This window comes from Bufo bufo, chromosome 4 (genome assembly GCF_905171765.1).
Source record: "Bufo bufo chromosome 4, aBufBuf1.1, whole genome shotgun sequence".
Lineage (NCBI taxonomy): Eukaryota > Metazoa > Chordata > Amphibia > Anura > Bufonidae > Bufo > Bufo bufo.
Window position 1 is genome coordinate 589,394,795 of NC_053392.1, and position 26,580 is coordinate 589,421,374.

Below are 26,580 nucleotides of genomic sequence, written 5' to 3' on the forward strand. Positions count from 1 at the left end.
AACTATGGAAACGGAACAGAAGGCGCTTTACTTCTCCCCTTCAACTCCATAAAACTAGACAAGTTTCCTTGTCATAGATAATGTTAATCATTTTAATGTTTACGCGAACGTGCGGTAAAAATCCAACCTTTTCTATGTATTCTACCTCCGTCCGGAGTGGTACAGTCCCGTCTCCATGGAGACGCGTCCAGACACCGGGGACATGGCCACCCTTGGGAAGCTTCAGAGCCGTCTGGCCGATCGGACCATGGAATATTTCCAAAAATGCAGGTAAAGTTAGCGGGAAGGACCAAAGCTCCGGGACCGGGGGGACGCGGCGGAGCTCCCGGCAAGAAGCGGGAAACTTCTCCGGAGCTTCTGTAGTGAAACATAGCGCGACGGCTGCTCTGAACTACACTTCCCATGATCCCATGCCGGTCTGAGGACAGTCAGTTAGGGGTTGAGAATTATGGGAAATGTAGTTTTGAGGTCGGTGGAAACTTATTAGTCCTAGTTATGGTCGTGAGTAAGTTTTGGGTGATGATGAGAGTTATGATTACCTGCACACCTCATGATGGGAGTTATGATTACCTGTTCATCTATATTATACTCATTCTGCATAAGATGGGACTAGTAAATGGAGGTGCAACCACTACCAATGTAGTAAACACTTTTTTTTGGACTACAACGCCCAGCATTCCATTATATGAGATGATATTATTTAGTAGACTAGCTGGAACATTCAGAACTATACATGCGGGTATGGTGACAAGTTACCCTGATATCCCCCAACCCTGGGCTAATGAAAGAATCCCTGGGGGTCTACAGCAGTGAAGGGGTTAACGTGAGCATCTTTGGTGGCCTAAGGAAGGGGGTGATGCCCAAATCCCTGGTGGTCTAGGGTATTGGAGGGGTTTGATCAAAGGGGTTTTGCTGCTCTACAAAATAGATGTCTTTAAGTCAGGCCAGCCATGTCAGATTGGTGGGGGTCCCCTCCGATTGTCTGCGGCAACAGCCGCTGGGGTCGGACCCCCATCAATCAGATATGGATTTTATACAGCCGGTGAACCACTTTAAAGAGGACCCCTCACCTCTAGGTGCCACCTGTCCTAACAAAAAATACTGCACAAGTTAAGCCACACCCCAAAGGGGGTGTAGTCATGGGGTGCGTGGGTTAACAGGGTGTTAAGTCGCTATTTCATAATGTGGCTCCCAGTACTAATAATGCCCCCATTAATACCCCCAGTAATATTAGTGCCTCTAGTAATAGTAGTGCCCCCATTAGTGCCCCCCAATAATACTAATGCCCCCACTAAGTGGCCCCCAGTAATAGTAATGCCCCCATTAGTGCCCCCAGTAATAGTAATGCCCCTAGTAATAATTATGTCCCCATTATTCCCCCTAGTAATATTAGTGCCCCCAGTAATAATAATGCCGCCATTAGTGCCCCTAGTAATAATGATGTCCCCATTAATCCCCCCAGTAATATTAGTGCCCCCAGTAATAGTAATGTCCCCATTAGTGCCTACTAGTAATAGTAATGCCCCCATTAGTGCCCCCCAGTAATAGTAATGTCCCCATTAGTGCCTACTAGTAATAGTAATGCCCCCATTAGTGCCCCCCAGTAATAGTAATGCCCCCATTAGAGCCCCCCAGTAATAATAATGTCCCCATTAGTGCCTACTAGTAATAGTAATGCCCCCATTAGTGCCCCCCAGTAATAGTAATGCCCCCATTAGTGCCCCCCAGTAATAGTAATGCCCCCATTAGTGCCCCCAGTAATAGTAGTGCCCCCATTAGTGCCCCCAGTAATAGTAGTGCCCCCATTAGTGCCTCCTAGTAATATTAATGTCCCCATTAGTGCCCCCTAGTAATACTAATGTCCCCATTAATCCCCCCAGTAATATTAGTGCCCCCAGTAATAGTAATGCCCCCATTAGTGCCCCCAGTAAAAGTAATGCCCCCATTATAGCCTCCTAGTAATAGTAATGCCCCCATTAATGCCCCCCCAGTAATAGTAATGCCCCCATTAGTGCCCACAGTAATAATAATGCCCCCATTAGTATCTCCTAGTTATAGTAATGCCCCCTAGTAATACTAATGTCCCCATTAATCCCCCCAGTAATATTAGTGCCCCCAGAAATAGTAATGCCCCCATTAGTGCCCCCAGTAAAAGTAATGCCCCCATTAGAGCCCCCAGTAATAATAATATAATAATGCCCCCATTAGTGCCCCTAGGTAATAATAATGTCCCCATTAGTGCCTACTAGTAATAGTAATGCCCCCATTAGAACCTCCTAGTAATAGTAATGCCCCCATTAGTGCCCCCCAGTAATAGTAGTGTCCCCATTAGTGCTCCCAGTAATAGTAGTGCCCCCATTAGTGCCTCTTAGTAATATTAATGCCCCCATTAGTGCCCCCTAGTAATACTAATGTCCCCATTAATCCCCCCAGTAATATTAGTGCCCCCAGTAATAGTAATGCCCCCATTAGTGCCCCCAGTAATAGTAATGCCCCCATTAGTGCTCCCAGTAATAGTAATGCCCCCATTAGTGCCTCCTAGTTATAGTAATGCCCCCATTAGTGCCCCCTAGTAATACTAATGTCCCCATTAATCCCCCCAGTAATATTAGTGCCCACAGTAAAAGTAATGCCCCCATTAGAGCCCCCAGTAATAATAATATAATAATGCCCCCATTAGTGCCCCTAGGTAATAATAATGCCCCCAATCATCCCCCAGTGATATTGGTGCCCCCAGTAATAGTAATGCCCCCATTAGAGCCCCCCAGTAATAGTAATGCCCCCATTAGTGCCCCCAATAATAGTAATGCCCCCATTAGTGCCTTATAGTAATAGTAATGCCCCAATTAGTTCCCCCAGTAATAGTAATGCTCCCATCAGTGCCCCCAGTAGTAGTATTGCCCCCATTAGTGCCTCCTAGTAATAGTAATGCCCCCATTAGTGCCTCCTAGTAATAGTAATGCCCCCATTAGTTCCCCCCAGTAATAGTAATGTCGCCATTATTGCCCCCAGTAATAGTAATGCCCCCAGTAGTAGTAATGCCCCCATTAGTGCCCCCCAGTAATAGTATTGCCCCATTAGTTCCCCCCAGTAATAGTAATGCCCCCATTAGTGCCCCCAGTAATAGTAATGCCCCCAGTAGTAGTAATGCCCCCATTAGTGCACCCCAGTAATAGTAATGCTCCTATTAGTGCCCCCAGTAATTGTAATGCCCCTATTAGTGCCCCCAGTAATTGTAATGCCCCCATTAGTGCCCCCAGTAATAGTAATGCCCCAATTAGTGCCCCCAGTAATAGTAATGCCCCCAGTAGTAGTAATGCCCCCATTAGTGCCCCCCAGTAATAGTATTGCCCCCATTAGTTCCCCCCAGTAGTAGTAATGCCCCCATTAGTGCACCCCAGTAATAGTAATGCTCCTATTAGTGCCCCCAGTAATTGTAATGCCCCTATTAGTGCCCCCAGTAATTGTAATGCTCCCATTAGTGCCCCCAGTAATAGTAATGCCCCAATTAGTGCCCCCAGTAATAGTAATGTCCCCATTAGTGCCCCCCAGTGATAGTAATGCTCCAGTAATAGTAATGTCCCCATTAGTGCCCCCAGTAATAGTAATGCCCCCTTCTCTCCTCTTCTCTGTGCAAAAAAAAAAAAAAAGCTCTCACCTCCTCCATTTGCTCGCGCCGTGGGGAACACTTGCTACCAGGGCCGGACTGGGGATAAAAACCAGCCCTGGAAAAAGTTGCACACCAGCCCCACAGCATTGCGTCATTATTTACTTGTTTATAATAGGAGAAAGCATTCATTTTAAAACACGTGTGTAAACACGAATATGAACTTTGCCCCACGATAGCTCTTTTGTAGAACCCCCATAAAAACTTACAGTTACTTGACTTGACCCTTGGGGATCTCGGACGCCACTTCAACACTTGGCCGGGGGCTCGGCGGAGCTGATGTTGTGCTTTATCCTAATGAGAAAGATTTTATAATAACGATTTGGAGAAGGGGCAGAGGGATAGCAGAGCAAGGGGAGGCTGGTGCTGCTACTAGGGTGTCATACCATGGGGGAGTAATAAAGCCCACCATAATGCCCCCCCAGTAGTAATAATTCTCCTTATAATATGCAAAACATACCCCTTTGTAATGCCCCCAGTTGAGCTAATGTTCCCATAATGTGCCAATATAAAATACCCCTTCTCAGTGCCCCGTAGATGACCCCCATAGTGCTCCCCCCCCTTCCCCATAGTACCCACCATAATGTGTCCCAGTATAAAATGCCCCTATACAGAGCCCCCCATATAAAATATCTTCTTTTTAGCCTCAGTAGATGCCCCTATAGTGCCCCCTAATAATCTGCAGTAAGATGTGCCCCCATAGATGCCCCCAATCATGTGCCAGTAATAAGAGCCCCCCCACCATCATGTGCCAGTAGCCAGAGCCCCCCCATATCATGTGTCAGTAGCCAGAGCCCCCCATATCATGTGCCAGTAGCCAGAGTGCCCCCAATCATGTGCCAGAAATAAGAGCCCCCCCACCATCATGTGCCAGTAGCCAGAGCCCCCCCCCCATATCATGTGCCAGTAGCCAGAGCCCCCCCCATATCATGTGCCAGTAGCCAGAGGCCCCCCATATCATGTGCCAGTAGCCAGAGTGCCCCCATATCATGTGCCAGTAGCCCCCCCATATCATGTGCCAGTAGCCCACCCATATCATGTGCCAATAGCCCCCTTATGGGCCAGTAGCCCCCCTTATGGGCCAGTAGCCCCCCCTTATGTGCCAGTAGCCCCCCTTATGGGCCAGTAGCCCCCCGTAGCCCCCCTTATCATGTGCCAGTAGCCCCCCTTATCATGTGCCAGAGCCCCCCCACCATCATGTGCCAGTAGCCAGAGCCCCCCATATCATGTGCCAGTAGCCAGAGCCCCCCCATATCATGTGCCAGTAGCCAGAGCCCCCCCATATCATGTGCCAGTAGCCAGAGCCCCCCCATTATCATGTGCCAGTAGCCAGAGTGCCCCCATATCATGTGCCAGTAGCCAGAGTGCCCCCATATCATCATGTGCCAGTAGCCAGAGTGCCCCCATATCATCATGTGCCAGTAGCCAGAGTGCCCCCATATCATCATGTGCCAGTAGCCAGAGTGCCCCCATATCATCATGTGCCAGTAGCCAGAGTGCCCCCATATCATCATGTGCCAGTAGCCAGAGTGCCCCCATATCATGTGCCAGTAGCCCCCCATATCATGCGCCAGTAGCCCCCCATATCATGTGCCAGTAGCCCCCCCATATCATGTGCCAGTAGCCCCCCCATATCATGTGCCAGTAGCCCCCCATATCATGTGCCAGTAGCCCCCCCATATCATGTGCCAGTAGCCCCCCATATCATGTGCCAGTAGCCCCCCCATATCATGTGCCAGTAGCCCCCCCATATCATGTGCCAGTAGCCCCCCTTATCATGTGCCAGCCCAGTAGTCCCCCCTTATCATGTGCCAGCCCAGTAGTCCCCCCTTATGTGCCAGCCCAGCCCAGTAGCCCCCCTTATGTGCCAGCCCAGCCCAGTAGTCCCCCCTTATCATGTGCCAGCCCAGCCCAGTAGTCCCCCCTTATCATGTGCCAGCCCAGTAGCCCCCCTTATCATGTGCCAGCCCAGCCCAGTAGTCCCCCCTTATCATGTGCCAGCCCAGCTTAGTAGTCCCCCCTTATGTGCCAGCCCAGTAGTCCCCCCATTATCATGTGCCTGCCCAGTATTGTACCTATATAAAAAATAAAAAAATAAATAAAATACTTATACTTACCTCCAGCAATGTGATGCGATGCAGGCCGCCTCTTCCGTCTGTGTCCCTCGCTATACGGCAGTCAGGCGACGCGATGACGTCATCGCGCCGCCTGCACCGGCCTCTGATAGGCTGCCAGCACTAGGCCGGCAGCCTATCAGAGGAACAGGAGGGGACACACCTCTCCCTCCTCTGCCGCAGCACAGGCATCTGTATTGCCGTCCTGAGGACGGCAATACAGATGACTATGGAGATGAGCGCTTCCGCAATGGAAGCGCTCATCTCCTGCTCTGCCCTGCCGCCGGCCGCGGCCGCCCCCACTTGTCACCAGGGCCGCGGCCTTGCGGCACTCAGGCTTGCCGGCCTACCGGGAAATTTCCCGGTATCCCGGCAGGCCAGTCCGGCCCTGCTTGCTACTGACTTGAAGCTCTGGACAGGACCTGCTCTCCAACGTGATGACGTCTTGCATGTCTTGTCCTGCACATCCAGTCAGCAGTGGCGCGATCAAATGGATGAGGTGAGTTTTTTTTTTTTTTGGTGCGACAAAATGTCGTCGTGTAGCCCTAGCCTTAAAGTATAACCAAAGGCACTACAAAGCTTGCTGACAGTGAATGGAAACAGTCTTTGTTCAAATAAAAAAATAAGTCCTGCCCTGTCTGCTCTCACAGCTGAAGATTTGCTACAGTGTATCATTGTAGGCAACTTAGACATCTCTCCTGTCCTGGACTGCAGGCTCATAGTTCCCACCTGCACTGATACATTGTGACGTTCTTCAGATATGCGAGCAGGACTACATCAGGGAGGGGTCTCGGAGCCCATGGTAGTGATATAGCCATATATTATCTCACCTTTGTAGAGATGCTGAGGAGAACAGACTGAAGGAATATAACGCAGCGGTGGTCATCCAGAGCTGGTTTCGGGGGTGCAGGGTTCGTGCCTATCTCAGGTAAGTAGTTTGGTCACTCTGTGTATGCTTATAGATGCCGGGGTCCTGCTCTATAACATCTATCATATGGGGGAACCCCACTATTAGACATACAGGGGTGCAGCTGAATGTAATGAAACCTTCCTTTACTTTTAATCCATATGCAAATGAGCAGTTAGGTGAACTGAGGGTGGGTCCAAGCCATTCTGTGCACCCTTGCCCCCCCTCCTTCCACTGCCAGACCCTCCCTCTGCTTTCTGTTTGACAGGGCCAGGTTCCTGCTGTAAAGCATCGGGTGTGAACCCACTGTGCAAATGAATGGATATGACTTGGGGCTACTCCTGAGGGCCTTGTCAAGGTGGACCCCTGGTTTTCACAGTCTCTGGACTTCACTGTAGGGGACATTAAGCCACCAAGTCTAGGATAGTCTTCGTTCACAGGCTGTTGACCAAGGTGGGGAGAGACACCAGTGCATGGCACCAAGGAGACGGGCAAAAAGCTTGTTTATTGGGCAGGCTGAGGTCAGGAAGGCAGACTAGTCAGAAAATAGGTCAAGACAGGCAGAGTTCATCCAGTATGGTAGTCAGGCAATCAGGACAGGCAGAGTTAATGCAGTTGTCACGGCGGACGTGCACAGTTAAACAGATAACACACCAACCAGGCTCTGGACAAGAGACAGGGAAAGGGTCACCTCCTAATTTATCCCTGACCTCTTTCCCTGCAATGCTCAGCCCACAGACAAATCTTGATGGTAGATTTGCTGTGTCCACCAGCCTATACTAACAGAACCCTGAACTCCCTGAGATGGTGAAGTGGGGAGAAAGGAGCTGCCAGCTCGCACAGAACCTGGGTGGGTAAGATGACATAAACAACCAAACAAGAAAAGACACTTATCTGCTGAGTGCAGGAACAAACAGACAACCTTCCCTCCCAGCTTCCAAGACCACAATGATGAGTATAATCCGCTCAGAGCACTTTAGCTGGAGACTATTTAAACTAATGACTCCACCCAGTGCACCTGATGCGAGGCGGATCCAGCACAGCATCAAAACAAATACTAGACTCGTGCTGCAATCCTGGCTGACCTCCGCACATCGTCAGAGTGGGGCATGACAGTATTCCCCCTTCTACGGGTGACCTCCGGACACCCTGGACCAACCTTATCCGGATGGGACCTATGAAAGGCCCTCACCAGACGGCTGGCGTTGACATCTGACGCCGGAACCCACATCCTCTCCTCAGGACCGTATCCCCTCCAGTGAACCAGGTACTGGAGGGAACCCCGCAGAACTCTTGAGTCGAGAATCCTGGAGATCTCGAACTCCAAGTTTCCCTCGACCAGAACAGGAGGAGGAGGCAATGGCGATGGTACCACCGGTTTAACATATTTTTTTAGTAAAGACTTGTGGAAGACATCGTGGATCCTCCAAGTCTGCGGCAGATCAAGTCGAAATGCCACAGGATTGATCACAGCAGAAATCTTATATGGACCAACAAATCTTGGACCCAGTTTCCAAGATGGCATTCTCAACTTGATATTCCTAGTGGACAACCACACCAAATCACCCACACACAGGTCCGGACCAGTCACACGTCTCCTGTCAGCCATTCGTTTATACCTCTCACCCATCCTCTCCAAATTCCCTTGAATCCCCCGCCAGATAGAGGATAAAGCAGAAGAGAATCTCTCCTCCTCTGGCATCCCGGAGGAACCAGACCCAGAAAAGGTACCAAACTGAGGATGGAAACCGTATGCGCCAAAAAATGGCGACTTACCCGTGGACTCCTGCCTACGGTTATTCAATGCAAATTCTGCTAAGGGCAAGAATGAGGACCAGTCCTCCTGATTCTCAGCCACAAAGCACCTCAAGTAGGTCTCCAGGTTTTGATTGGTACGCTCCGTCTGACCATTCGACTGTGGATGAAAAGCCGACGAGAAAGAAAGTTGAATGCCAAGTCGAGAGCAGAACGCCCTCCAAAACCTGGAGACAAACTGCGTGCCCCTATCAGAGACAATATCCGAAGGAATACCGTGCAATTTAACAATATTATCCACAAAAATCTGCGCAAGAGTCTTAGCGTTAGGCAGACTTGTTAGTGGTACAAAGTGAGCCATTTTACTGAAACGATCGACTACCACCAAAATCACTGTTCTCCCGGAGGAACTCGGTAGGTCCGTAATAAAGTCCATGGACAAATGTGTCCAAGGACGAGAAGGAATAGACAATGGAAGAAGTGAACCAGGCGGTCGAGTATGAGCAACCTTAGACCGAGCGCAGGTTTCACAAGCTGCCACGTAATTCTCAATACTCTTACGCAAACCTGGCCACCAGAACCTCCGGGACACCAGATCACAGGTGGACTTACCACCAGGATGTCCAGCGAGAACAGTATCGTGATGTTCCTTGAACACCTTGTATCGTAGGCCCTCAGAAACAAACAACCTCCCCTCCTGAGCTCCCAAGACCTCCATCTCCAATTCAGGGTACAGAGCGGAGACCACCACTCCATCCGCCAAAATCGGCGCTGGATCTTCTGAATCACCTCCCCCAGGGAAGCTGCGAGACAAGGCATCTGCCTTGACGTTCTTGACCCCTGGGCGAAAGGTAACCACGAAATTGAACCTGGTAAAAAACAATGACCATCTGGCCTGTCTAGGGTTCAGACGCTTGGCAGATTGCAGGTAAGCCAAATTCTTATGGTCTGTATACACAGTAACGGGGTGAGAAGCCTCTAACCAGTGACGCCATTCTTCAAAGGCCAACTTGATCGCCAACAACTCCCTATCTCCAACATCATAATTCCTTTCAGCGACCGAGAGCTTCCTGGAGAAGAAGGCACACGGGACCCACTTGCCAGGAGAAGGACCCTGCGAAAGCACCGCCCCAACCCCCACCTCTGATGCATCAACCTCGACCACGAATGGCTGAGATACATCCGGCTGCACCAGAATGGGAGCAGACGCAAAACGCTCCTTAATAGCCGAAAAGGCCTGCAATGTCTCATCCGACCAGACAGAGACATCAGCGCCCTTCTTGGTCATATCAGTAAGAGGTTTGACTAGCGTGGAATAATTCAAAATAAATTTTCTAGAATAATTCGTAAACCCCAAAAATCGCATCAAAGCTTTCTGATTCTCCGGTCGGTCCCACTCCAGAACCGCCCGGACCTTTTCGGGGTCCATACGAAAACCAGAATCAGAAAGCATGTATCCCAAAAATGGAAGCTCTTGCACCGCAAACAAACATTTCTCCAATTTGGCGTATAACTTATTCTCCCGCAGGATCATCAAAACCTGTCTCACATGATCCTGATGGGTCTTCAGATCAGGAGAATAAATTAAAATGTCATCAAGGTAGACTACTACGAACCTCCCCACCAAATGATGAAAAATATCATTGACGAATCGCTGAAATACCGCTGGCGCATTTGTCAACCCAAAAGGCATTACCAGGTTCTCAAAATGACCCTCGTGCGTATTGAAGGCCGTTTTCCACTCATCCCCCTCCTTGATCCTGATCAGATTGTATGCTCCTCTCAAATCCAACTTGGAGAACACCTTGGCTCCAACAATCTGATCAAAAAGTTCAGAGATCAAAGGCAGGGGATATGGATCCCGGACTGTAATACGATTCAGCTCCCGGAAATCCAAACACGGTCTCAGTGATCCATCTTTCTTCTTCACGAAGAACAAACCTACAGCCACTGGAGACTTAGATGGTCTAATATGACCCTTTGCCAAACTCTCGGCGACATACTTTCGCATGACCTCTCTCTCGGGTTGAGAGAGGTTGTAGAGCCGAGACTTAGGCAACTTAGCCCCCGGAATGAGATTCACAGGACAATCATAGTCACGATGAGGGGGCAATTCCTGAGCCCCACCCTTCGCAAACACGTCCGAAAAATCTGAGAGATACTGAGGCAAGGTGTCATGGTCTTACCTGCTTGCTGCTCTCCTTCGTTTGACATGTGCTGGCGGCCATCTTGGTTTCTGGGTTTCTTGTAGCCTTCCACCCTGCGGCTCCTCCTTCCCCTGGGAGGAGCTGGATGCCTAGCTCATATATATAGGAGGTCTGTGGCTTCAGTTCCTTGCTTGGTCCTCTTGTGTTCACATGCTTCTAAGACTGCTGCTGCTTCTGGTTCCTGATCCTGGCTTCGTCTGACTACCCTGCTGGTTCCTGATCCTGGCTTCGTCTGACTACCCTGCTGGTTCCTGATCCTGGCTTCGTCTGACTACCCTGCTGGTTCCTGATCCTGGCTTCGTCTGACTACCCTTCTGGTTCCTGACCTCTGGCTTCGCAAAGACTCTGCTCGGTTTCACCATCCGTTTGGACTTTTGCTTTACAGCTTTATTTTCAATAAAGCCTTCTATTTTCACTTATCTCTTGTTGTACGTCTGGTTCATGGTTCCGTGACATTAGGACCAAGCCATGAATTCTGACGGTACAGGGCCATCCTCGCTACCCACGCTGGTTGCCAGACTTGATCAGCAGGATCACCTGTTGGGTCGGTTCGCTGTGGCGTTGCAAACCCTGCTTGAACGCACGGCTCATTTCGCTCCCGTTGCCGATGGGTCGGTTGTCGCTCCTGGGCTCGCTCCTACTGCCGCTCCGGTTGTTGCGCCAGAGTCTACCCCGACACCTGTTGTTGCGCCTGCGGTGTTTCGGGGTATGACCGGTTCTGCCCCTCTTCCACAGCGCTTTGGGGGAGAGCCAACTCAGTGCCGAGGTTTCCTTAACCAGGTGGGCATTTATTTCGAGTTGCTGCCACATGCCTTTCCTACTGAGAGATCAAAGGTGGGCTTCTTGATCTCGCTGCTCTCGGACAAGGCCTTGGCCTGGGCCAGCCCTTTATGGGAGAACAACAATCCGGTGGTTGCCGAGTTTTCCGGTTTTGTTGCTTCTCTTCGGAAGGTATTCGATGTGCCGGCTCGTGCTGCCTCTGCTGCGAAGCTCCTTATGTCCATCAGACAGGGTTCACGATCCGTAGCTGAATACGCCATTGAGTTTCGTACCCTGGCAGCAGAGGTGGGCTGGAATAATGAGGCTCTGGTCGCTGCTTTCTCTCATGGTCTCTCGGATGCCTTGAAGGATGAGGTTGCAGCTAAGGACCTACCAGTTGAGCTCGAGTCTCTTATTTCTTTCCTGATTTTGATTGACACCAGACTCAGGGAGAGACCTTCCTTTAAGAAGAACCTGCGGAGGTCTTCTAACAGATTGGTGCCTACGTTTGCTGTCCCACCCGTGCCTCCCTCTCCTCCCACGCCTCCTGGGGATGACTTGTCTGGGGGTGAACCCATGCAGCTGGGGTTTGCTCGCCTGTCCGAGGGGGAGAGGGCACTCCGGAGACGCGAGGGCCGATGCATGTACTGTGGTCTCGGTGGGCATTTTCGGTTGGCATGTCCGAACCGTCCGGGAAACGCTCGTACCCTGAGATCCTGTCGGGGGCAGATCTTGGGTGGAGTCTCCTCGTCCCCGGTTTCCCGTGTTGACAAACCACTGATCACTGTTGTCCTCTCCTGGGTCGGGGGCTCGGTGACGACCCAGGCGTTGGTGGACTCTGGTGCTGGTGGTTTGTTCATTGATAGTGTGTTCGCTGCCGCCAATTCCATTCCTCTGCAGGCTCGAGGTTCCCCACTGGCTCTTGAGGCGATAGACGGCAGACCCCTTCTGCCGCCACACGTGACTCATGAGACCCTTCCAGTGGGGATAGCCATTGGTGCCGTTCACAGAGAGTCGGTCTGCCTCCAGGTTATTTCGTCTCCACACTACTCGGTGGTCTTGGGGTACCCCTGGCTCCAGAAGCATAATCCGACTTTCGATTGGAGATCGGTCGAGATCCTCTCGTGGTCACCGCAGTGTGGGGCTAGTTGCATCCATGGGTCTGTCAAGTTGCTGTGTACTTCCTCGGACTCTCTGTTGCCTCCTGAATACGAGGAGTACCGGGAGGTATTCGATAAGGTGCGCGCGGTTGCCCTACCTCCGCACCGCCCATACGATTGTGCCATAGAGTTACAATCTGGTGCCGTTCCTCCTCGTGGCAAAGTCTATCCACTGTCGGTAGCGGAGAATGAGGCCATGGAGGAGTACGTGAGGGAGGCGCTTTCACGCGGACACATTCGCAAATCTTCGTCCCCGGCAGGGGCTGGATTTTTCTTTGTGAAAAAGAAGGGCGGTGAGTTGAGGCCTTGCATCGATTACAGGGGTCTCAATCGCATCACGATCAAGAACGCTTACCCGATACCCTTGATTTCCGAGCTGTTCGATCGCCTTAAAGGGGCCACGGTCTTTACCAAACTCGACCTGAGGGCGGCATATAACCTGGTAAGGATCAAGGCGGGCGATGAGTGGAAGACCGCGTTTAACACCAGGACCGGTCATTACGAATCCTTGGTTATGCCCTTTGGGTTGTGCAATGCGCCCGCAGTCTTTCAGGAATTCATCAACGATGTTTTCCGTGACCTGTTGCAGCAGTGTGTGGTAGTCTATTTGGATGACATCTTGGTATATTCTGAATCCATGGAGGCCCACATTCTGGATGTCAGACGAGTGTTGCAACGGTTACGAGAGAACAAGCTGTTCGGTAAGCTTGAGAAATGCGAATTTCACCGATCCCAGGTAACCTTCTTAGGTTACATCATTTCCGCTGAGGGGTTCTCCATGGATCCTGAGAAGGTTTCGGCTGTCTTACAGTGGCCCCAGCCCAGTGGTCTTCGTTCCCTGCAGCGCTTTTTGGGCTTCGCCAATTATTATCGGAAGTTCATCAGGGACTTTTCCATGCTGGCCAAGCCTCTCACGGATCTGACCAGGAAGGGCAGTAATTCCCAGGTCTGGCCACTCGAGGCCATCCGAGCTTTTGAGGCCCTAAAGTCCGTCTTTGTGTCGGCTCTGATTCTGTCGCATCCCAACCCTGGGTTGCCCTTTGTCCTCGAGGTGGACGCGTCTGAGACGGGAGTAGGCGCCCTTCTGTCTCAGCGTAGAACACCAGAGGGTCCTCTGCTTCCTTGTGGGTTTTACTCCCGGAAACTGTCTTTCGCGGAGTGCAACTATCAGATTGGTGACAGGGAGTTATTGGCCATCGTGCAGGCCCTTAAAGAATGGAGGCACTTGCTCGAGGGTTCGGTGGTTCCGGTTCTCATCCTGACGGACCACAAGAATCTGACCTACCTTTCTGAGGCCAAGAGATTGACACCACGTCAGGCCAGATGGGCTCTGTTCTTGTCACGTTTTAATTACGTGGTCTCCTACCTACCCGGTTCCAAGAACATCAGGGCGGATGCCTTATCACGGCAGTACTCCGAGCTGTCCAGGGAGGAGTCGATTCCGACCTCGGTCATACCTCCGAATCAGATCCTGGCCGCCATTCGCACCAGCCTGACCTCTCCCCTGGGTGAGCAGATTTTGGCGGCTCAATCTGGTGCTCCCTCTGGGAGACCCAACGGCAGATGTTTTGTGCCTGAGGAGTTGCGCACTCGGTTGTTGCGAACCTACCATAACTCCAAGACCGCGGGGCATCCTGGAAAGAATCAGCTGTCCTGGGCTGTTTCACGTCTGTTCTGGTGGCCTTCCCTACGTTCCGACATCGCCGCATATGTAGCGGCATGCTCCGTTTGTGCCCAGAGTAAGTCCCCTCGGCACCTTCCGTTGGGCCTTCTGCAACCCATAGCCACCGGGGAGCGCCCATGGTCACACCTGGGGATGGATTTCATTGTGGACCTCCCTGCATCCCGAGGCCATACGGTCATTCTCATGATTGTGGATCGGTTTTCCAAAATGTGCCACTGTGTTCCTCTCAAGAAGTTACCCTCTGCACAAGAGTTGGCCACGATTTTTGCCAGGGAGGTCTTCCGGTTGCACGGTTTGCCTAAGGAGATTGTGTCGGATCGGGGGAGTCAGTTTGTGTCCAGGTTCTGGCGCGCCTTTTGCTCCCAGTTGGGGATTCATCTCTCCTTCTCCTCGGCCTACCACCCTCAGTCCAATGGGGCCGCAGAACGATCCAATCAGGCCTTGGAGCAATTCCTTCGTTGCTATGTCTCCGATCACCAAGACAATTGGGTTGACCTCCTGCCTTGGGCTGAGTTTGCCAGGAACACGGCGGTGAACTCTTCCTCTGGGACGTCTCCCTTCATGGCCAATTATGGGTTCCAACCTGCCGTGTTACCGGAGGTATTCTCTCCCCAGGATATTCCGGCTGTGGAGGATCACCTTTCCGTCCTACGTGCTTCTTGGGTACAGATCCAGAAGTCCCTTGAGGTCTCTGCGCAGCGCCAGAGACTCCAGGCTGATCGCAGACGAGCGCCTGCTCCTTCCTACCAGGTCGGAGACCGTGTATGGTTGTCCACCCGCAACCTCAACCTTCGAGTGCCCACTCCCAAGCTGGCGCCTCGCTTTGTTGGTCCCTTCCGAGTGCTTCGCAGGGTAAACCCGGTAGCCTATGCCCTTGCGCTTCCTCCTGGCATGCGGATCTCCAACGTGTTTCATGTCTCCCTGTTGAAGCCTCTGGTGTGTAATCGTTTCACTTCCTCGGTTCCTCGGCCTCGTCCGGTCCAAGTGGGCAATCGTGAGGAATATGAGGTGAGCAATATCCTGGACTCACGCCTGGTCCGCGGTCGGTTGCAGTTTTTGGTCCATTGGCGTGGTTATGGTCCAGAGGAGCGTTCCTGGGTTCCCTCCGCAGATGTCCATGCTCCTGCCTTGCTCCGAGCCTTCCACGCACGCTTCCCTCAGAAACCGTTTTGTGCTCTGCGGAGGAGGGGCCCTTGAGGGGGAGGTACTGTCATGGTCTTACCTGCTTGCTGCTCTCCTTCGTTTGACATGTGCTGGCGGCCATCTTGGTTTCTGGGTTTCTTGTAGCCTTCCACCCTGTGGCTCCTCCTTCCCCTGGGAGGAGCTGGATGCCTAGCTCATATATATAGGAGGTCTGTGGCTTCAGTTCCTTGCTTGGTCCTCTTGTGTTCACATGCTTCTAAGACTGCTGCTGCTTCTGGTTCCTGATCCTGGCTTCGTCTGACTACCCTGCTGGTTCCTGATCCTGGCTTCGTCTGACTACCCTGCTGGTTCCTGATCCTGGCTTCGTCTGACTACCCTGCTGGTTCCTGATCCTGGCTTCGTCTGACTACCCTGCTGGTTCCTGATCCTGGCTTCGTCTGACTACCCTTCTGGTTCCTGACCTCTGGCTTCGCAAAGACTCTGCTCGGTTTCACCATCCGTTTGGACTTTTGCTTTACAGCTTTATTTTCAATAAAGCCTTCTATTTTCACTTATCTCTTGTTGTACGTCTGGTTCATGGTTCCGTGACATTAGGCCGTAACGGACACTTCAGAAATAGATGTGACAAGACAATTATCCGAACAAAACTTGCTCCAACCAATGATTTGTCTCGCCTGCCAGTCTATAATTGGGTTATGTTTAGACAACCATGGCAACCCCAAAACTATTGGAGCTGGCAAATCCTTCATGACGAAACAGGAAATAATCTCAGCATGTGAATCACCCACCCTTAAATGAATATCATGAACAACGTGAGTAAGGCTCCCTTGAGAAAGAGGGGAAGAATCAATGGCAAAAACACGAATCTCGTTCTCTAACGTGCAAATACTTAGTCCCAAACCCTCAAGAAACAAAAAGTCAATTAAATTTACCCCAGCACCACAATCAAGAAAAACATCAACAAACACATTTCGAGACTCTAGCGCCACCATAGCTGAAAGGAGAAAATGGGAACTGCAGGGAACTTGCATACCAGTCTGCTCTACCACACCATTCATACTACCAAGTGTGAGGGAGGTTTTTTTTTCTTTTTCTTTTTTCTTTATCACTCTCCCCTGTGGTTCAACATACGGACAAGAAAAAACAAAATGACCCCTCTTTCCACAAAAGAAACATAAATTGTGCGCTTTACGAAAGTCTCTACTATCAGAATGGAAAGATATCTGACCTAACTGCATGGGTTCCTCTCCTAGGCCAAAATAACAAGCAATATCTCCCTGGGCAGCTGGTGGAACAAAACTACACGCGGGAGGAATCCCCTGCACAGAGGGACCCTTACCCCTCTCTCTGATGCGTCTATCCAAACGTATCGCCAAAGACATAGCATTTTCCAAAGTATCAGGGTATTCATGAAAAGCCAGAGCATCCTTCAACCTTTCAGATAACCCCTGACAAAACTGGCTACGTAACGCGGGGTCGTTCCACCCCGACTCAGTAGCCCACCTCCTAAACTCTGTGCAGTAAACCTCAGCAGTATGTTTACCCTGTAGTAAGTTACGTAATTTTGACTCTGCCATTAAAACTCGATCTGGGTCATCGTAAATCAATCCCAGGGCTTTAAAAAATTCCTCCACCGACCGGAGAGCCAGAGAACCGGGCGGCAGGGAAAAAGCCCAGGATTGCGCGTCCCCTTTCAGCAAAGACATGACGATACCCACCCTCTGATCCTCATTACCTGATGAAAATGGGCACAAACGAAAGTACAACTTACATGATTACTTGAAACTGAAAAAATCATCAGTACCCCCTGAAAATTTCTCCGGAAGAGCGACTTTAGGCTCCCCAACAATTTGACCTGTACCTGAAGCCAACACCCTCTGACACTGTGTGACCGTACTACGTAGATCCGCAACCTCCAGGGACAAACCCTGCATGCGGTCAACCAGTGCTTCAATTGACGCCATCACATAAACACTGAGAAATGGCGGTCACAGTATGGCGGATTATAATGTCACGGCGGACGTGCACAGTTAAACAGATAACACACCAACCAGGCTCTGGACGAGAGACAGGGGAAGGGTCACCTCCTAATTTATCGCTGACCTCTTTCCCTGCAATGCTCAGCCCACAGACAAATCTTGATGGTAGATTTGCTGTGTCCACCAGCCTATACTAACAGAACCCTGAACTCCCTGAGATGGTGAAGTGGGGAGAAAGGAGCTGCCAGCTCGCACAGAACCTGGATGGGTAAGATGACATAAACAACCAAACAAGAAAAGACACTTATCTGCTGAGAGCAGGAACAAACAGCCAACCTTCCCTCCCAGCTTCCAAGACCACAATGATGAGTATAATCCGCTCAGAGCACTTTAGCTGGAGACTATTTAAACTAACGACTCCACCCAGTGCACCTGATGCGAGGCGGATCCAGCACAGCATCAAAACAAATACTAGACTCGTGCTACAATCCTGGCTGACCTCCGCACATCGTCAGAGTGGGGCATGACAGTATTCCCCCTTCTACGGGTGACCTCCGGACACCCTGGACCAACCTTATCCGGATGGGACCTATGAAAGGCCCTCACCAGACGGCTGGCGTTGACATCTGACGCCGAAACCCACATCCTCTCCTCAGGACCGTATCCCCTCCAGTGAACCAGGTACTGGAGGGAACCCCGCAGAACTCTTGAGTCGAGAATCCTGGAGATCTCGAACTCCAAGTTTCCCTCGACCAGAACAGGAGGAGGAGGCAATGGCGATGGTACCACCGGTTTAACATATTTTTTTAGTAAATCTTCAGAGTGGGGCATGACAGCAGTACAGTGTACAGTAGTCAGGCAATAAGTCAGGACAGACAGAGTTCATACACTATGGTAGGTAATAGATCAGGGCAGGCAGAGTTCATGCAGTTTGGTAATCAGGCAATAAATCAGGGCAGGCATAGTTCATGCAGTAAAGTAATCAGTCAATAGTTCAGGACAGACAGAGTTCATTCAGTACAGTAGTCAGCCAATAGGTGAGGACAGGCGGTACAGGGTCAGTATGGTGAACAGGCAGAAATCAGGTACAGGAAGCCAGAACAATACAAAAATGACCTTTGCAGGACTAGACAAGCTAGTAACCTGTAGCTCAGGCATCTTTCTATAGGCGAAGGGACCTTATATACCCCAGGGAACAATGCCATTGACTGGGGACTGATTAGCTCGTGCTCGCACTGCCCCTTAAAGAGCCAGGAAGAATGCAAAGCCTAAGGCAGAGAGAACCAGAAAGCAGGCGAAAGGGCCGCAAGCGTCCTGCAGCAAGGAGGGTAAATACTCTGGCAGTTGTGTTCACTGATTGAGAGAGAAAGTGCTGGTGGGCGCAGACCATCAGCATCCCACCTACATTGTCATCTCACCTGGTTCTGTCATTCAAGAAGGGGAGGGAGGGCTGGCAGAGGAAGAAGGAGGAGCAAGGGTGCACAGAGGGGCTTGGGCCCCTCCATGGTGCACTTAACTGCTCATTTGCATATTGGTTAAAAGCACTTTTTCTCTAGAATGAAGCAAAGGATCGCTAAATGAAAGATATTTCATTCAGTTAAGCTAGCCCTACAGGGCATTGGGCCTGGTTTTTACCAGTGAGTTTCCTGGTGAAAGGTTCCCTTTAAAGGGGTTCTCCAGGATTTACATATTGATAACCTATCCTCAGAATAGGCCATCAATATGAGATTGGCAGGAATTCAACTCCCGGCAACCCCACCAATCAGCTGTTTGAGGAGGACACCTCGCAGCTTACCAAGCACATCACCCTCCATTCCATAGTCGCTGTGCCTGGTATTGCAGCTTAGCTTCATTCACATTCATGGCCATGTGACCAATGACTGTGAGCTCACATGACCAAGAAAGAGGTCTAAGAGCTTTTTGTACAAATGATCAGTAAGGGTCCCAGTTGGACCCCTGCCGATCACATCCTGATGACCTATCCTGATCTGTCTTCTCATATGGTCTTTTCAGATACCTGAACAGAATGGTGACTGTGATTCAGAAATGGTGGCGTGGGTATCAAGCAAGAAAATATTTCAGGAGCAAAGTAAAGGTATTGACTACTGACTATACGATGAGCCATATCTAAGCCTTGAAGACGGGATTGCTTTAGATATACGACAAACCCCCAAAAAATATTAAATAAATAAAATCTGTAATTTTGTGCTAGTATTGTTAACCACTTAGCCCTTTCCTGACTGGACGATTTTCCATGTTTACATTTTTGTTTTTTAACTCCGTGCCTTTCTGAAGACATAGCTTTTTGAAATTTTCCATTCACATAGCTGTTTTGGGCAAGTCAAGGTCAAGACAGGCAGAGTTCATGCAGTACGATAGTTAGGAAATAGGTAAGAACAGGCAGAGTTCATCCAGTATAGTAGTCAAGTAATAGATCAGGACAGGCAGAGTTCATGCAATACGGTAGTCAGACAATAGGTCAGGACAGACAGAGTTCATGCAATACAGTAGTCAAGCAATAGGTCAGGAGAGGTAGAATTCATGCAGTACTTGCGATTATACATGTTTGTGTTTTCGTTTTTCACTCTCTGCCTTCCTGGAGCCATAGGTATTTTATTTTTCCACTCACTTAGCTCTATGAGAGTTTGTTTTATGATCTAATGCAGTGCCCAGGTTTGGGGTGGCCCACACACTACGCTGGGTCCCCCAGACATTGTTGAGGTGTCAACGTGTGTTGCTGCTCTTCAGAGAGGATGGTAAGGTGTGTTACAACCTAATTGGAATTAAGTCCAGAGAGTCAGGGTCTGCAGTAAACCAGTGTGCTTCTTTATTGGAGGAACTCAAGTGCAAGACAATACAGGCAAGGCACTGAGCGGGCTTCTCCACTCTCCTCCTGGGAAGAAGGTTCCATGCTGAGGAAAGGCCTGAGCTATCTCTCTCTCTCTCTCTCTCTCTCAGAAGGCTGGTACCCTGGCCAAAGGCTGGTGGCCCAGGATCTGTGGCTCAGTCGTCTGGCTGACTCCCTGGTCAACAGGCTGGTAACCCGGAGTCTGTTGCTCAGTATCCTGATCTGTCACAGTCTCTCTGGTGACAGAGGTGAGAAGATCGGATAGACTTGCTGCACGTGAGGCTATCTCACAGGTCTCTCTGTTTTCCTCTTTGTATGTTGTTGTTTGGCAGGATCTCACCTCTCCTCAGGTTCTGCTTGTTATCAGTGATGAGGCTCTAGGTCTGCCTCACACTGCTGACCATGCGGTTGATATTTCCCCTGGGAGTTGCTAGAGCTTCTTTGTCTTGGATCTCCTGCTTCTCCATTCATCTCAAAGCTAAGTACAAGCTGCCTGTTCTGTTTGTTGTTCTCTGGTGTGTTTTGGTTCTAGGCCTCAGGGAGATGCGGGTTTCTTCATCTGGGAAGGAACCAGCTGTCTCGTCTCCTGCTAACTATCCTAGGGCTCGTCAGTTTTAGCAGGGCATAGGTATCCGGCGTATGAGCATTTCCACCATCAGGATCTGCTCATACTGGCAGGAGTTAGGGAAAAGCCTAGGGATTACTAGGAGGTCTTCCTTAGCTTTTGAGGCCTAGACTGTTGTCTATTTCTTTTGTGTGTATCTGGTGTTTTCCGCTTCCCCTCTACTTGTATAGGGTTTCAATGCAAGTCTATGGGGTGAATTAACCTTTTTTTCAGACATAAACAACATAACTAAACCAGACAGTCAGATGGTCAGTGTGTCTGTTTTCTTCCTCCAAAACTTTGCACAGGTAGAAAGTCATAAAGTCTCTGAGTATTAGCTGGCTGTGTATTAACCCTTTCCACAGTGCAGTACAACTATAATGCAAAAACAGTGCAAATGAACAGGATATATTACAATAAATAAACATATCCATGCAGTTCAACAAACGGTATAAGTGCACACAACAGCGTAAGGCCTCTTTCACACTTGCGTTGTCCGGATCCGGCGTGTACTCCACTTGCCAGAATTAGACTCCGGATCTGGAAAAACGCAAGTGTACTGAAAGCATTTGAAGACGGAACCGTCTTCCAAATGCTTTCAGTGTTACTATGGCACCCAGGACGCTATTAAAGTCCTGGTTGCCATAGTAGGAGCGTGGAGCGTGGGAGCGGTATACTTACAGTCCGTGCGGCTCCCGGGGCGCTCCAGAATGACGTCAGAGCGCCCCATGCGCATGGATGACGTGATCCATGCGATCACGTGATCCATGCGCTTGGGGCGCCCTGACGTCACTCTGGAGCGCCCGGGGAGCCGCACGGACGGTAAGTACACTGCTCCCCCGCTCCCCGCTACACTTACCATGGCTGTCAGGACTTTAGCGTCCCGGCAGCCATGGTAACCACTCTGAAAAAGCTAAATGTCGGCTCCGGCAATGCGCCGAAACGACGTTTAGCTTAAGGCCGGATCCGGATCAATGCCTTTCAATGGGCATTAATTCCGGATCCGGCCTTGCGGCAAGTGTTCCGGATTTTTGGCCGGAGCAAAAAGCGCAGCATGCTGCGGTATTTTCTCCGGCCAACAAACGTTCCGTACCGGAACTGAAGACATCCTGATGCATCCTGAACGGATTACTCTCCATTCAGAATGCATTAGGATAATCCTGATCAGGATTCTTCCGGCATAGAGCCCCGACGACGGAACTCTATGCCGGAAGACAATAACGCAGGTGTGAAAGAGCCCTAAGTCACAGTGCAAGATAACCCTGCAATAAAGTAGAGAGTAGATGGCTTTGTATAGTGGCAATAAGGGAAAATATCCATAAACCTCCATAGTCCAAAGTACCCTTTCTCCAGGGCACTACAGAAGTGGAAAGCTGGGGAAAAAAATTCCAAATAGGATTGAAATGCAAAAAAAAATGGAATTCCACCCAGTTTTATGGGTTTTGCTTTTACGAGACCTTTTTTTTCTCCATTCTCCGGGTTAGTACAATTACTGCGATACCACATTTATATACTTATAGTTACGACTACAGAGCTGCGTGGGGCTCATTTTCTTGCAGGACAATTTTTAGTTTTTGTTGATAACATTTTGGAGAGTAAATGAAATTTTTGTAACTTTTTATTCAATTCTTTTGGGGGTAGTGAAGCTATGAAAAAAAAAGTGAATCGGCCATTTTGATTTTTTTCCCCATTACAGTGTTCACTGCACAGGATTACTATGTGTTATATTTTAAAGGGTTTCTGTCACCCCACAAAACTCATTTTATTTTTTTGGGATAGTTAGATTCCTTATAGGGCGATACAGGAGAATATAATAGTCTTACTTACTTTCATGCGGCCGATTCTTTATAAAACGAAGTTTTATAATATGTAAATGAGGGCTCTACCAGCAAGTAGGGCGTCTACTTGCTGGTAGCTGCTGCAGCAATCCGCCCCCTCGCCGTGTTGATTGACAGGGCCAGCCGTGATCTCCTCCTCCGGCCGGCCCTGTCAGTATTTCAAAAATCGCGCGCCTCTGGTCATTTGGCGCAGGCGCTCTGAGATGAGGAGGCTCGTCTCCTCAGCACTCCCTCAGTGCGCCTGCGCCGATGACGTCTTCTCTTTCGATGATGTCATCGGCGCAGGCGCACTGAGGAGACAGGCCTCCTCATCTCAGAGCGCCTGCGCCGAATGACCAGAGGCGCGCGATCTTTGAAATACTGACAGGGCCGGCAGGAGGAGGAGATCACGGCTGGCCCTGTCAATCAACACGGCGAGGGGGCGGATTTCTGCAGCAGCTACCAGCAAGTAGACGCCCTACTTGCTGGTAGAGCCCTCATTTACATATTATAAAACTTCGTTTTATAAAGAATCGGCCGCATGAAAGTAAATAAGACTATTATATTCTCCTGTATAGCCCTATAAGGAATCTAACTATCCAAAAAAAAAAAAAATGAGTTTTGTGGGGTGACAGAAACCCTTTAATAGTATGGGCGTTTTGGGGTGAGACAGTTCAAATGATCTTTATTTTTATTATAGTTTTTTTTTTGTGTGTGTGTTTTTTAATATGGGTAAAGGAGAGTGATATGAATTTTTGTATTTTTTTATATATTTAAAAAAAACTTGTTTTTGACATTTTTTGCACTTATATTAAGTCCCTTTAGGATACCTGAACATGCAATTGTTAGATCACTTGTCACATAGACTGCCGTGAATTATCATCCCAGCCTATGGGACATTCTGTACGTTCCTTCATTGTGGTAGCCTTAGATCCTTCAGAGGGACTGAAATTAGGAACAAATGGCTCCACGTTCGGACCCCGGAAGCTCAGCCTCAGATGCCGTGGTCAGTTAGTCATAATACACTGCTGCTGACAAGACGCATCAACTAATCAGATCGTGCTTGATTGGATATTTTTCACTTGAATCATTTTTTTATAGGCCTGAATACATTTTGGCTGTTTTTACCACAACTGGGGGCTTTATTCTTTTGTGGAGTATTATATTAGCTATATTCTTGTACATAGGAGCAGTATTATAGTAGTTATATTCTTGTACATAGGAGCAGTATTATATTAGCTATATTCTTGTACATAGGAGCAGTATTATAGTAGTTATATTCTTGTACATAGTAGGTAGTATTATAGTAGTTATATTCTTGTACATAGGAGCAGTATTATAGTAATTATATTCTTGTACATAGGAGGCAGTATTATAGTAGTTATATTCTTGTACATAGGAGCAGTATTATAGTAGTTATATTCTTGTACATAGGAGCAGTATTATAGTAGTTATATTCTTCTACATATGAGGCAGTATTATATTAGTTATATTTTTGTACATAGGAGGCAGTATTATATTAGTTATATTCTTGTACATAGGAGCAGTATTATAGTAGTTATATTCCTGTACATAGGAGCAGTATTATAGTAGTTATATTCTTGTACATAGGAGGCAGTATTATATTAGTTATATTCTTGTACATAGGAGGCAGTATTATAGTAGTTATATTCTTGTACATAGGAGCAGTATTATATTAGTTATATTCTTGTACATAGGAGCAGTATTATAGTAGGTATATTCTTGTACATAGGAGCAGTATTATAGTAGTTATATTCTTGTACATAGGAGCAGTATAGAAACATAGAAACATAGAATGTGTCGGCAGATAAGAACCATTTGGCCCATCTAGTCTGCCCAATATACTAAATACTATGGATAGCCCCTGGCCCTATCTTATATGAAGGATGGCCTTATGCCTATCCCATGCATGCTTAAACTCCTCCACTGTATTTGCAGCTACCACTTCTGCAGGAAGGCTATTCCATGCATCCACTACTCTCTCAGTAAAGTAATACTTCCTGATATTACTTTTAAACCTTTGCCCCTCTTTTTTAAACTTATGTCCTCTTGTGGTAGTTTTTCTTCTTTTAAATATTCTCTCCTCTTTTACCTTGTTGATTCCCTTTATGTATTTAGCAGTTTCTATCATATCCCCTCTGTCTCGTCTTTCTTCCAAGCTATACATGTTAAGGTCCTTTAATATTTCCTGGTAAGTTTTATCCTGCAATCCATGTACTAGTTTAGTAGCTCTTCTCTGAACTCTCTCCAAAGTATCAATATCCTTCTGGAGATATGGTCTCCAGTACTGAGCACAATACTCCAAATGAGGTCTCACTAGTGCTCTGTAGAGCGGCATGAGCACCTCCCTTTTTCTACTGGTAATGCCTCTCCCTATACACCCAAGCATTCTGCTAGCATTTCCTGCTGCTCTATGACATTGTCTGCCTACCTTTAAGTCTTCTGAAATAATGACCCCTAAATCCCTTTCCCCAGATACTGAGGTTAGGACTGTAGCACTGATTTTATATTCTGCTCTTGGGTTTTTACGTCCCAGGTGCATTATCTTGCACTTATCAACATTAAATTTTAGTTGCCATATTTTTGACCATTCCTCTAGTTTTCCTAAATCCTTTTTCATTTGGTGTATCCCTCCAGGAACATCAACCCTGTTACAAATCTTTGTGTCATCAGCAAAAAGACATACCTTACCATCGAGGCCTTCTGCAATTTCGCTGATTAACATATTAAACAATATGGGTCCCAGAACAGATCCCTGAGGTACCCCACTGGTAACAAGACCTTGGTCTGAATATACTCCATTGACTGCAACCCTCTGTTGTCTGTCCCTCAGCCACTGCCTAATCCATTCAACAATATGGGAGTCCAAGCCCAAAGACTGCACTTTATTGATAAGCTTTCTATGTGGGACAGTATCAAAAGCCTTACTAAAGTCTAGATAAGCGATGTCTACTGCACCTCCTCCATCTATTATTTTAGTCACCCAATCAAAAAAATCAATAAGATTAGTTTGACATGATCTCCCTGAAGTAAACCCATGCTGTTTTTCATCTTTCAATCCATGGGATTTTAGATGTTCCACAATCCTCTCCTTAAGTATGGTTTCCACTATTGATGTCAGGCTTACTGGCCTATAGTTGCCCGATTCCTCCCTACTACCTTTCTTGTGAATGGGCACAACATTTGCTAATTTCCAATCTTCTGGGACGACTCCTGTTGCCAGTGATTGGTTAAATAAATCTGTTAATGGTTTTGCTAGTTCACCGCTGAGCTCTTTTAATAGCTTTGGGTGTATCCCATCAGGCCCCTGTGACTTATTTGTATTCATTTTAGACAGCTGACTTAGAACCTCTTCCTCTGTAAAGACACATGCATCAAAAGATTCATTAGTCTTCTTTCCTAACTGAGGTCCTTCTCCTTCATTTTCCTTTGTAAAAACTGAACAGAAGTATTCATTGAGGCAGTCAGCTAGTTCTTTATCTTCTTCCATATACCTTCCTTCTTTTGTTTTTAATTTGGTAATTCCTTGTTTTAGTTTCCTTTTTTCATTTATGTATCTGAAGAATGTCTTATCGTCTTTTTTCCCTGACTGAGCTAATATCTCTTCTGCCTGCGCTTTAGAAGCTTTTATAACTTGTTTGGCCTCTCTCTGCCTAATCTTATAAATTTGCCTGTCATCCTCGTTTTTTTTTTTTTTTTATAATTCCAAAATGTTTTTAATGATTTTGGCCACTTCTGCTGAGTACCACAGTGGTCTCTTCCTTTTTTTGCTTTTACTGACAAGCCTAATGCAATTTTCTGTTGCCTTTAATAGTGCCACTTTTAAGTAGTCCCATTTCTCCTGGACTCCAATGAAACTGTTCCAATCTGATAGGGACTCGTATACCACTAGTCTAATTTTAGAAAAGTCAGTTT

General features: G+C 48.4%; 1 protein-coding gene across 1 annotated transcript in view; it reads left to right on the plus strand.

Moving 5' to 3' along the window:
• Positions 1-176: 176 nt before the first annotated feature.
• The window catches only part of SPATA17 (spermatogenesis associated 17), a 205,205-nt gene continuing 178,801 nt past the window's right edge, over positions 177-26,580 (plus strand). The window contains exons 1-3 of the mRNA XM_040427611.1: positions 177-270; positions 6,620-6,709; positions 19,389-19,470. Of these exons, the coding sequence (XP_040283545.1) occupies positions 203-270; positions 6,620-6,709; positions 19,389-19,470 (240 nt within the window). The 5' untranslated portion in view covers positions 177-202. The remainder of the gene's footprint in view (positions 271-6,619; positions 6,710-19,388; positions 19,471-26,580) is intronic.